The sequence below is a fragment of the Carassius gibelio genome, chromosome A1 (genome assembly GCF_023724105.1).
Source record: "Carassius gibelio isolate Cgi1373 ecotype wild population from Czech Republic chromosome A1, carGib1.2-hapl.c, whole genome shotgun sequence".
Classification (NCBI taxonomy): domain Eukaryota; kingdom Metazoa; phylum Chordata; class Actinopteri; order Cypriniformes; family Cyprinidae; genus Carassius; species Carassius gibelio.
In genome coordinates, this window is record NC_068371.1 from 8329607 (window position 1) to 8342030 (window position 12424).

General features: G+C 37.1%; 1 protein-coding gene across 3 annotated transcripts; it reads left to right on the forward strand.

The window, feature by feature from the left end:
• The first annotated feature begins 40 nt into the window (after positions 1-40).
• Positions 41-11398, forward strand: knl1 (kinetochore scaffold 1). Of its 3 annotated transcripts, none has more exons than XM_052583197.1 (26): positions 41-175; positions 493-546; positions 1325-1364; positions 1522-1581; positions 1665-1753; positions 1842-1894; positions 2052-2073; positions 2266-2306; positions 2534-2580; positions 2811-6854; positions 7007-7115; positions 7220-7287; positions 7417-7515; positions 7590-7705; positions 7813-7903; positions 8006-8122; positions 8616-8703; positions 8816-8899; positions 8996-9035; positions 9125-9229; positions 9610-9710; positions 9804-9869; positions 9962-10071; positions 10209-10330; positions 10551-10676; positions 11194-11398. In XM_052583197.1, exons 2-26 carry the CDS (start codon positions 527-529, stop codon positions 11288-11290), a joined length of 5955 nt encoding a protein of 1984 aa, XP_052439157.1. In that variant the 5' UTR covers positions 41-175; positions 493-526; the 3' UTR covers positions 11291-11398. The 3 variants fall into 3 exon arrangements, with proteins under 3 accessions (XP_052439157.1, XP_052439239.1, XP_052439168.1); XM_052583279.1 differs by having other exon boundaries at positions 78-175; positions 2055-2073; XM_052583208.1 differs by having other exon boundaries at positions 78-175; positions 1668-1753.
• The last annotated feature ends 1026 nt before the right edge of the window (positions 11399-12424 follow it).

The following is a 12424-nucleotide window of genomic DNA, read 5'->3' on the forward strand; positions in this document are numbered from 1 at the left end:
TGTTTTATTTTATTTAAAGTGATTAAAATTATCCTCCGCTCCGCTAGAGGCCGCGAGAGGGGTGGGCCAGCTCTGAGGTCACTGAGTGTGCCGTGAGGAAGAGACGCGGCGGTTGAGTTCAAATTTTTCGAAGAGAAAAAGGCAAGCAGCGAGTGGAGGGAAAAAATACATTTAGGTATTGCGCTTTATTAATCTATTATTCAAATGCATAGCTGTCTTTTATGAAAGTAAGACGTTTTTTAAAGTCGAGAGCTGTTTGTTATCTTCATTGTAATGTTATTGTTGTTGTTATGAGCCTATGGATGTCTCGTTTGACAGTCAGATAAAGACAGACAGATACTCACTGAGTTAAACAAAACACGTATGAGGAAATACAGTAAATTGTTACTATAATGTCGTATGTTTGCTGTAATTTTAACAAACCAATCTAAAGGGTTTTATTTTCTATTTCAAAAAAATCAAGTAACGTTATAGTGTTTTGTTTTTTTCTAGATTTAGTGCGCTGTATTATTCACGCGTTTTGAAGATGGAGCAGCCGAATCTCGGGTAAGTTAAGTTGTATTAAAGTGTACGTTGATGTTATTTGTATTTTTTTCGACAAGCCGCTTTTTATAAATAATCCAGTCTTGCACTTACTGATTCTGTAGTAATGATGTGACTCGGTCTTTGCATGTTCATGTTCAAATGTTCTTTGATGTTTGTTTTTTTTCCTGTAACGTTACGGTTTTTCCTTAAGACAGAACTCAGTTTAAGTTTTGATTCCCCAATAATACATTTCTATGTGCGATGCTTAAACTTTCAGAACTATTGTGTTTATGTCCTCACCCCTAAAACAAGTCTAATATTTTAGCATCTTATTGTTGATGTCTGGAATCAGATCAGATCTTTTCAGCTTTTTATAATATTATGAGCTTATCAATTTATCAGCTTTTATAATAATATTATAATAATATTATATTATAAGCCACTGACTGTTGCAAGTTGTGTAAATAAACTCTTAATGGATCTTTCTTTTATATTGTAATTACTTTTGTAATGATTGTGTAAATGTATACAAGTATATGTTAATAAGCATACATAAGAATAGATTTTTGCTTTGAGTTTATTATTATTTATTATTAACATTTATTAACATAATGCAAAAACAACAACAGCAGCAAAAACACCTCATTGAGCTTGTAAATGTTCTTCATTTACATTAGATAAAATCATGAATAAAAGTAACTGTTCATGTTTAATAAGCAAAAAGTTTACTTTCCAGGTAAATTCCATAATATTTGATCAAAAACCAACTTGTGTAACTAATTATTGTCACTTTTTCCAGCAATGATGCAGTAAAATCTTCAAGAAGAAGACTTTCTTCGGTATGTATCCATGATAGGTGATTAGGTTTGATAGGTGTCCCACTTGTATTCTGTTGCAGCCTGCAAGATGTGTAGAGCCCTTTCCTCTTAATTTTATTAAATTTAAATCTAAATGTCCTAAAACATGAAATAGATCTTCTTGATTGTCCCCTGACAGATTTTAAAAGCTCCTCGAACATCTATGAAAGTACTTGGGGCCGAGCAAGAGGAACAAAAGGTGATTAAGTTACTGAATGTTTTTGAATATAATTTGTTTCTTTGTTTCTCTTTTTAAAGTCTTTTTCTATTTTTATATTTAAGCAGGAGGAAATTGTTAAGCCTGTTGAGAAGAAGAGAAATTCACGAAGAGTGAGTTTTGCCACTACAAATAATGTTCGAGTCTTTACAAAGTAAGTGCAATGATGTCGACCCACTGATTGGAAGATACAAACAAAAATGTAAAAATAATTTACATTTACGATGTTTCAAAATTTGCAGTGATGCAAAGAGTGAATCTCCTGTTCTGGCTTCCATACAAAACACAAATATTGGTGAGCAATTTAATTTTGCTTTTAACATGTTACCTGAAGTAGTTTGTGCTTCGTGTTTAAGGATTATATGAATCCTTAAACATTAAATATTTCCTGTTGTTTATATATAGAACATTTTCACAATGTTATTTACTTCATTGTGTTTTGTTAAATTCAGCAGGCGAGAGACCAAATGAAAAGTAAGTAATGGCTTAGATTTTTTCATTTGTTTTCGGTTTAGCCACTTTCCACTGTTGGGCCAAACTGTTTTCTTTGCTTAACCCTTTCATTTGGTGCCAGTCACTTCCATCCAGTATAGCTATTGTTTCAATTTCCACTGTGGGGTAGTAGGTAACCAACATCGTTTATGAAAACTTTTCATCTAATTGCAGGATTCTGCGTTTTGTGGATGAGGGAAGTCACCACATCAAAGGTAATGTTTTCAAGAAAAAAATTCAAATATTGCTGACCAATTCAGACATTGTTCTCCAATCTTTTTTACTGTGCAAGTGTTTTTATTCAAAATAGGATTGAGTTGGCTTTACTGTGTAAATATTTTTCACTTTAACACAATCTACTGATCTCATGCATGTATTTCCTGCTTCCTGCAAATGATTTTTATAATCAAACTGAACCACTAAACCTTTTCATATTTTTCAGGCCTAGAAACTTTGTTGAACACTCCTCTTTATTTGACCCAGCATAATGTAAGTACTAATCTAAGGCCAGATCATAAAACATATTATGAATTCTAGGTGTCTGCGGTTTATGATGCCCTTGTAAATATATGCTGCCATAGACATTCATTTTGGAGTGTGTGAATGTACAATACTTGATTGTCAATAACTACTTTTTAGTTTTGGTATTTATGTGTCTTTGATTCACACATTGTTTTGACACAAACTGTTTATTTTGACTTTTCTCTCTCAAATTGTAGGAGAATTTCTTCTCAGATCCAGTCTTGCAGGATGACTGTGTAGATAGAACAATGCTGCTTGGAGAGGATACTGGATACATGGATATTACTCGCAGTCACACAATAACAATTGATAAGGATGATGAAATTGAAGAAGAGACAAACTCAGATTTCAGCATCAACATGGCTCAGATGGTCCGTGGTGATCTGAATGTTGCAAATCAGAAGGGTTTGCCACATGAAGCAAAAGCAGAGAAGAAAAATGCTGCAAATGACTCCGACTTCAGTGCTTTTCTTGCCAGTTTGAGCTTACCCACTGTAAACACCATTAAGCCCCGAAATTCAGAAAATGAGCTTGGTAAAAACTTCTGTTCAGCCAGTACAAGCACAGAAATTGATAAGGAGAATCAAGTGCCATCTTTTTTAATGAAGCAACATCCAGGTGACAAGGGTAACCCACAACAACCGCGGGGACTTCAGCACAGACGTTCCCAGGTTTTGTTTGTTGAAGACGATGTAGAGGCAACCAGAAGTCACACTGTTGTAACTGAAAACAAAGATAATGATCAGCCTTTTACACCCTCTGTTACTGAAAACCAAGGAAGTGTTGCATTCATAAAATCTGCCCTTTCAGACGTCCCGGATGACATGGAGCTTACTTTGAGCCAGACTGCTGCAATCAACGTTAAAGTTACAGAAAATATTACTAGCAATGTCCAGGCTTTTTTAAGGAATCAACTTCCAGATGACAAGGGTAACCCACAACAACCACATGGACTTCAGCGTAGACGTTCCCGTGTTGCATTTGTTGAAGACGATGTAGAGGCAACCAGGAGTCAAACTGTTGTAATTGAAAACAAAGATAATGAACAGTCTTTTACACCCTCTGTTACTGAAAATAAAGGAAGTGTTGTATTCATGAAATCTGCCTTTTCAAACGTCCCGGATGACATGGAGCTTACTTTGAGCCAGACTGCTGCAATCAACATTAAAGTTACAGAAAATATCACTCGCAATGTCCAGGCTGCTCTGGATCAGAAAAGATCCCATAATTTCTCTGAGGATGAGAATGCAATGGAGATGACGGGGGCACTTGATGTATCTGTTCAAGAAAAAAAACACACAATGAGTATGAAGGAGCAAGCTCAGCCTTCAGTTCCTACAATAAGAGGGATGTCCTCCTTTAATGTGATTGGAAATGGAGAGACAACAGATCAAAATAAAACTGGTTATTTTCAGAGCAATCTCTCTATAGCTCAGACTGCTAATTCTGAGGATATGGAAATGACGGGAACATTTGATGTATCTGTTAGAGAAAAAGACCACACAATGAGTATGAAGGAGAAAGCTAAACCTCCAATTCCCAAAGTAAGAAAGATATCCTCCTTAAATGTGATTGGAAATGCAGAGACAACAGATCAAAACAAAGCTGGTTATTTTCATGGCAATGTCTCCATAGCCCAAGCTGCTAATTTGGATGACATGGAGATGACTGGGGCTTTAGATATATCTATTCGAGAAAAAGAAGAAGCTCTATTTCCCAAAGTAAGCAAGATGTCCACTTTTGGTAATGGAGAAATAGCGGATCGAAACAAATGTAGCAACAACTTTATGGCTCCAACTGCTAATTCTGACGATATGGAGATGACACAGTGTCAGACTATTGTTCTCGAAGACAAACCATCAAGTGGAAACAAGCCATTCAGCAACTCAAGGACGAGCCTGCCTTTTGTACCTTTATCCAGAACTGTCAGAGAAGATGAGCATACAACGTGCTTGAAGGAGGAAGCTCCGCGTCCAATTCACAGAGTAAGCAAGATGCCCTGCTTTGATTTAGTTGGGAATAGAGTGATAATGGATCACAACAAATCAGGCCACCTCCCGATAGCCCAAACTGCAAATTCTGATGAGATGGAGATGACACAGTGTCAAACAATTTTTCTCGAGGCCAAGCAGGTCAATGGAGACAACCCTTTAAGCAACTCAAAGAAGAACAAGCCCAATACGTCGGTATTTGGAACTGAAGGCAGTGATGGGATGGACATGACTCAAGCATACACAGGGCGTATAATGCTAAATGCTCTTTCAGCCTCCAAGAAGGAACGAGGTCAAAGCATTCTGATACCTGCTACAACTACATCAAATCAACAAAATGAGAGTGACTGTATGGACTTGACATGTCAACCATGTACTTTTGATGGGATTTCTCCACCAAGTCCTGATGAAATGGAATTGACTAGATGCACCACTATTAACATAGACTCAACCCGTACCTGGTTAGGGAGTGCTGTGGATATCACCGGTACAAGAAGACTGACATCCTCTGCTAATCGAACAATTACTATGGTTGAACCTATGGAGATGACCGAGGTACACATGGCACCAGTCAGTGTGCAAAAGCATAAAGCTTTTATGACTCGAAGAAAGTCAGGAGCGAGAATGATGTCCTTGATGTGTGATCCTGAAAACACTGAAGCCGATAACCGTCAGACTGATTTCTCCAACCCTGATGATATGGACATGACACAATGTCAGACAGTTGTGCTTGAGGCTGAAAACTGCAAGAGGCCCAGACCATTCAGTAATTCAAGGAAGAGTTTGAACATTTCATATACATCCTCCACTCATGAAGTTGATGGTATGGAGATAACCCAGGCACTCACTGGCAATATCCTGTTAAACAGCTTTGTATCTGATGAGAAAAGTAATCATGATAGAAAGCTGTTGCCTCCAGCAAAACGTTGTCAAATGCTAGATGAGTCTGACTGCATGGAAATGACTTGTCAAGCCAGTGCATCGAATCTTGCTATTCCCTGTGTTGATGATGAAATGGAACTAACAGGATGCAACACGATTGCATTTGAATCAAAAAGCACATTGGCAGAAAATGCTATAGAGATCAAAGCAAATGAAAGTGCACTTTGGGCATCAACATCTGTTTCTAGATGCACAGTGTCAAGTGAAGAACAAAATGAGGTGAGTGAAGCTGCCAAGTGTGCTATTAACCATCTCTTTCCCTCAAGACATGTTTTTGATCCTGATGGCAAAAACCTTAAATGCAACAACACAGAGACAACTTTCTATGGCGAAGCTAACATGCAAGTGGACAGAAATTGCGAAATGGTGCATCTAAATGATGTGATGACGACTGATGAAGACAGTAACATGCAGGTTACAAATGTCCTTACAATGCCCATTGAAACTGAAAAAAGTGTTTCAGTTAATGAGAAAGAAGAAGAAAATATTAAGACTTTCTGTGGCTCTAGAAATAAAGAGGCGGGTCAAGAACTTTGGCCTAACAAGGAACAAAGTACAAGCTCAGTCCAACTTGAAGGTTCCTTCTCAAATCAGTCTGTAGTTGATTCCTTTATTAAAGAAGAGCTGCAACATGCTAAAGCAAGACGGAGAAGTCTAGCAGACTTTCAAATGGAGCTTCACAACATGTCCCAACGTATCCAGGAAGAGCAAAAAGTGATGATGGGAAGCACAACCGCGCCTCTGGCTTCTTGTTCCCTCCCAGAAACTTCCTTTAAAAGGCAGTGTGAAACGAAGATTTCCAATGAGCCAACTTCAAATGTCACGCCTAACGTCAAGCAGCAAAATAAGTCTGTTCAAAATGAGAAGACCACACCTTTTAGTCTTAAAAAGAATGCATTCTCATCAAGGATGTCATTGGGTGGTATTGTACCAAAACTACCGAAACGAGCTACAACTGTAACGCCTAACAAAACTGTGACCATAAGTTCTAATGATTTGCAATGTCTCCAGCTAGAGAAACATTTCGACGTTGATGAACAAAATAGCAACTGCAGAGCAGTCAATATTAATGAGGAAGAGTTCCCTGAAATGAGCAGCGAAGAAGACTTGTCAGGGAGTCTTGAAAATTGGCCAATTAACAAGCAAGATGAACTGGATGGTTCTTTGACTGTCCCTAAAAAGGAAGAGCCTCTTGTGGATGATGTCTTCGAGTCAGGCACAAGCACGAGTCCATGTTTTAAAAGGCCACATACAGAGGAAGACCCTATTACTGCAGACCAAACCAAGAAAGCTTGCATTTCTGACATGGTAGGCACAAAATATTGTTCATTTTCACTTTAATACTTTGTTTGCTTGGTATTTCCTGCTAAATGCTTAGAGGTTGTTCTGTAATAAAGTGTTAAGCGTGGGCTTCATTGTCGTGCATTATTGTGCTAATTCCTGAGATTCTGTCTCCTCAGGGCCTTGACTGTCATGAAGCTGTTGTACAGTGGGAAGGTAATTTTACAAGGCATGCTGCACAGAATCCCAAGGCAAAGGCAATTGAAGATACAGGAGTGTCTGAATCCTGTGAGTTACTCGTGTCAGTTCTCAGGCACAGTGAATGCACTTTGCAAAACCATTAAGAAGGTTTTATTATATATGTGTAAAGAAAATGTGATCTTTTTTTACAGCTCTCAGATACTCACAGTTTGACTCTCATATGGATGGGACGCTGGGTCATGTATTTGATTTCAACAAGGTAGCAGTATTTACACACTCATATAATCGTCCATATTTAAAAGAATATTAAATGACATGTTTTGCATGGGTAAGCACTATTTATAAAAATATAAAAGTATAGTTGGTTTTCTAATTCTTTTTTTTCCAGAAACTTGAGGATGGAAGCATCACAGTCAATGAGTTCCTAAGCCACTTTGGTATCAACTTTGTCATCCACAGATCTAGACCAAGTGCTCTTCCTGACAGTGTAAGTGGTCTGGATTTCTCTTGCTCTCTTTGTGAACATAATGTGATGGTTTTAACACGTCTTTCCTTTTTCAGTGTAGAGCTGGAGAGGCACGCACCATGGAGGATTTGCTCAAAGAGAAATACATATACCACCCCAAGCAGAGAGTATATGAGCAAGACTGTAAGAATCTCACAGAGATAGTAGAGAGGTACATGCCAGTTTAATTTTGATAATCTTTTAAGATACTGCACATTTTTGTGTGTGTGTTTAATTGACAAAATGTATCAATCTTTTTAAAACCTAATTTCCTCATAGACTTAAAGAACAGATGCCTGAACAAGAGAAATCACTGGGATGCATCAATGGAGCCCTACAGCAAGAGATTTGTACTCTCTCTGAAGAGCAAGTATGTTCTTTTCATAACCAATCCTGGGTCATCTTAAGTTAAATCATAACTTATATTGTTCATCTTTGAGATCAAATTTACATGCTTGTTTGTTTTCTTCAGTTAAAAAGCTTTGGCTCCAAGTTGAAAGAGCGAAGAGTTTTCTTTGGAAAGAGAAGCAAAGCACTTTCTCATGAAATGAAAGGAGTCTTGTACTCGGAGCTCATAAAAACAACACAGGTAAGAGCATTTTTTGTTAAATAATTTCTCAAAAACAGTCAAATTATTACTCTTAAATCTCTAAACATTTTCATTTGTCATCCGAAAGTCCTGATTGGAGAAATTCTGATACATAGACCCTGGAAAATTGATTGATTCAACACACTTGTTTCTTTTGTACAGATTTTTGTTTAAAACAGGGATTTAGTAGGGCAAAATGAAGGACACAATCTTTTTAATTAATAAAAAAGAAATAGCTCTTAGTCTGCGGTTACATCACAGCCATGAACTTGATTTACAGCTTCTAGTATTTGATTGGACATAATGAGTAAGTGCAAGATCATCAGTCATCAGTAGTTTTAGTCTTTTTTTCCCCCCAGAAGAAAAGTTTGTAATTTTTTTTACTTTTAATTTTGTTAAAGTAGTGAAGTAACCTATAGACAACCTCAGTGCAAACCAACACTGAGTAAAACTCTTAACTGCTGTGTCTCTGTATTTCCCCTAATACGTTTAGGATGCAAAACAGAACCTGATATCTAAAATTAAAGAGACAGATGAAATTATTGAAGACTTGGATGGATGCATTAATGATTTAGAAAATGGTATGGAAGTTTCTGTTTCATATTTGAATATGCAGAGCAACATAAAAAGTAAAGTGCTATGTAATCATATGCTAATACCTGCATGTAAATAACTCTGCTTCTTCTATACTAGAACTTGCGTCTGTAGAGGCCATGATTATGGGAGATCCTCTTGATGCTCCTCAAACCAGACCAGCCTTAAAAGCCAAGGAAGAGGGTAAGTGCATTTCTGTATGATAGAATTGTATAGCTTTATGAAGCTAGTAAAGAAGATGTAATGGTTTGTCTGTGTTTTTCGTCTCTCTACAAATAGATTTACATAAGCTTAATTCAGCTGTCACTGAGAAGGAGAGGTACTGTATATTATTCCATCAACACTGTAGGATATGTTTAAGAGTTTTTTTTTTTTTTTGGCTGAATGCTAAAATTCTGAACTTTTTAGGGAAATTGGTGAGCTCGAGATCCAGCTGAGGACTTTGGAGAGCCAACAGGAGAAGTTGCAAGGGGAATCCAGTGGCCTTAAGAGTCATCTTGCAACCTTGAACAGGTTTTGTTTAAAACCCATTGCTGCATCCCTTTTTCAAACTGACTTAGCTGCAAATGCAGCACACAAGTGACAATAACAAAACCCCAGTATTACCATCAACACAGTTGTCTTAAAGAGCAGCAAACAATGCAACATTGCTCGCTCACTGTGAGGACAGCTCTGTTGATTATAATCACTTGTTTGCTAGCCTTTATAGCACTGTTGACAAGTTAGCAGAAATGTGCCTTGCATTCATAACCCATATGGTTTCCTAATTTTTATTTTCACTAAATACTAGATGTTTGGTTCAGTATGTTGAATATTATTGTTGTTATTATTTCACCGCTATGCCTAGCCTATGTATTTTACTTTATATGTAAATATGATGATTTGTCTTTCAGTTTGAACGAGTGGCATCTTGATGCGACGGATGAAAGGGGGGCTTTGTTTACCTTCCTTCATAAAACTGTGCATCTGCAGGTGAATCTGCAAACACCTGCTGGTGAGTTGATTATCGCTTTATAATGAATCCTAATGGTTCTTCATCATTATTGTTACATATAACATTAGCTTTAAACAATCTCTTGTCTGTTAGGAAAGGAATGGATGACTGAGGATGTGGAGCGAAATATAGATGTAAGCTTCCAGTTGCACCTAGACGGTAAGTGAACAATAAATTACTTTTCATTATCTTTTCTTTATTTATTTAAATGTGTAAAAACCACTTTGTATTTTCCCCTTTTTTTTTAAAAGTGGAAAAATCTCAGTGTCATGCAAGCATGGTTCACAAGTTACTTGAACTACACTCTCAGTCTCAAACTCAATGGAGACAGAGGTACCCAACAAGCCGACATATACCAGAGGTAAGGAAATGCTGCGAACTTTCATGTTTAACTGAAATCATTACAGTGTCTTTAATAATAGAGATTATTATTTTGCTACAAAGATGTAAACCTGAAAAGATGAGAAGTCTCAGTGTTGTCGGATCATTTTTCAACAGCTGCTTCATGACATCAGTTTGGTGGTGAGTCGTCTCAGGCTCTTGGGGGAGGAGATTCACCGGCTGAAGAAGTGGGGAGGATTGAAGCTCCGCATCCTGAAGATCACCTGTATGGACACACGGTATGTTACACCTTTTACTTGATTTTATTCATGCACTCTTCCTTGGCATATTAAGCTTTGGTGCTTGTGTGGGTGGCACGGATTCATGTTGCGACATTTCCTTAATCCCTAAATCTCTAAAAGACCAAAAACAACTTGAAGCCAGCTTTTAAAGCCGTTTCTAACCATAATGACAGATTAATGAAACCGTTAGCATCTGTTTTTGTTTTTCCTCTTTCAGAGTCCGTATCATCTTCTCTAGTCTGAAAGCATTTGAGAAGTTTGAGTTAAGTCTGATGGTCACTCCAGACTATCCCTTTGGGCCACTTCACATACAGGACTTCAAAAAACACATGGGAAATTCAAGGTTTGAAAGCAATTAACATTTTTAGATCACAAGTTTAAATGTTATCTGCCATTGTGAGTGAAGATGACATCACCTCCATTAGTCTGGATTGTTATTAGAAAGAAATGTTGTGTAGTCTCTAGACAGCTTTTCGGGGAAACACAACAGCTTTCCACATCTAATCGTTCAAAGAAAATGTGTCAAGTACAAAATATTAAAGTTATATTGTAACTCAATATTTTTGACAGGAAACTTGTTTAAAATAATTTATAGCAAAAATATCAATTTCTACCACAAACCAGTCTTGACTTTTATACTGTAGACGAGATGCAATTCTCATTGGTGCTGAGAGTGGCAAAATTTTGAATAAATCAGAAGCATTTCTCTCAAGATCATTCATCAACATGCAGTCCATAGTACATGGAAATGGAAAGAACACCAACATCTTCAATAATGTTCACTTGATAAAAGTATTTATTTTGCATGTTAATTTTGTGTGGGTATTGAGTCATTGTTTTGCGCTTGCTATCTTCCGTAGGTTGAGTCAAATTGAAGACATCCTATCATCAGTCAAACCAGGCAAGAATTATCTGACAAAAGTTCTCAAGAAGATCCACGATGACCTTCTGTGCTAGGGTCTCAGGCCTTGTTGTTGACTCTGTTTTTTCTGTCTTTTAAATGTTTGTTTATATTGATTTTTGTATGATCAAAAATAACAATTAAAAATGTAGGCACAAACCGCACCACGTTTGCTGGCGTTCTTTACATTTCTTGACCTGTTGTTTGTTTCTTATCTGTAGTTCAGTCATGAATCCAACTATTGGAGTATGATATCACAGAGCCTAAGATGCTAATTATCACAATTAAGCCAGAAACGAATCTGTTGACAAGAAATTAAATCACAATAACATGTAATTCCCAACACTGGTGGCTACATACTGCAACTGTTCATGGTATGTCATCTTTCAAAAGCCTACTTTGGTCTCAAGCCCAACCAGCAATCTCCAACATAGATGTGAACAGAGGAATGATTTGTATTGTGTAGAGCTAATCATTTGTTACTGCCAGCTAGCTGTCAGGTAATCAAGATTTAATGCCATGACACCACAGGAGAAGATTTTAGGAATGGTGCTGACCTTTGACAAGACTTATACTTCATGGAGATAAATGGATGGCCTCTGTTGATCCCAGAGAGGAAATTTTGTGCAGCATAGAATGCGCAAAAACTCTGACAGTTAAGGAATGTTCCTGCAAGGAAGTCTGATACCAGTTTTGAATAATAATAATATTAAAAGCAAAGGAATGCAAAAAAGTCTTAAAATAGTTTACCCCAGAATAAAAATATGCTCACCCTCAGGCCATCCAACATGTAAATGAGTTAAGATTTTTCATGGGGAGAGATTTGGGGAAGTTTGGCATTGCAGCACTTGCTCACCAATTGATTCTCTGCAGTGAATGGGAGCCATCAGTATGTCCAAACAGAAGATAAAAACAATAATCCTCAAGTAATCCACACAACTTAGTCCATCAGTTAATGTAAGCTGAAAGGCAGCATGATTAAAAGAAACAAATCCATCAAGGCATTTTGATCTTCAATCTGTTGTTTTCAGCCCAAATACAAGTCCATAATCCATAATAACACTTCCTCCAAAGAAAAAGTCCATCCTCTGTTGTCCTCTCATATCAAAATCCACCAGCATTTGTTTAGAACTATTTTGGACTGTTTTCATTTGTAAACCGCAATTTGATTTGTGCACATTTCTCTCTTA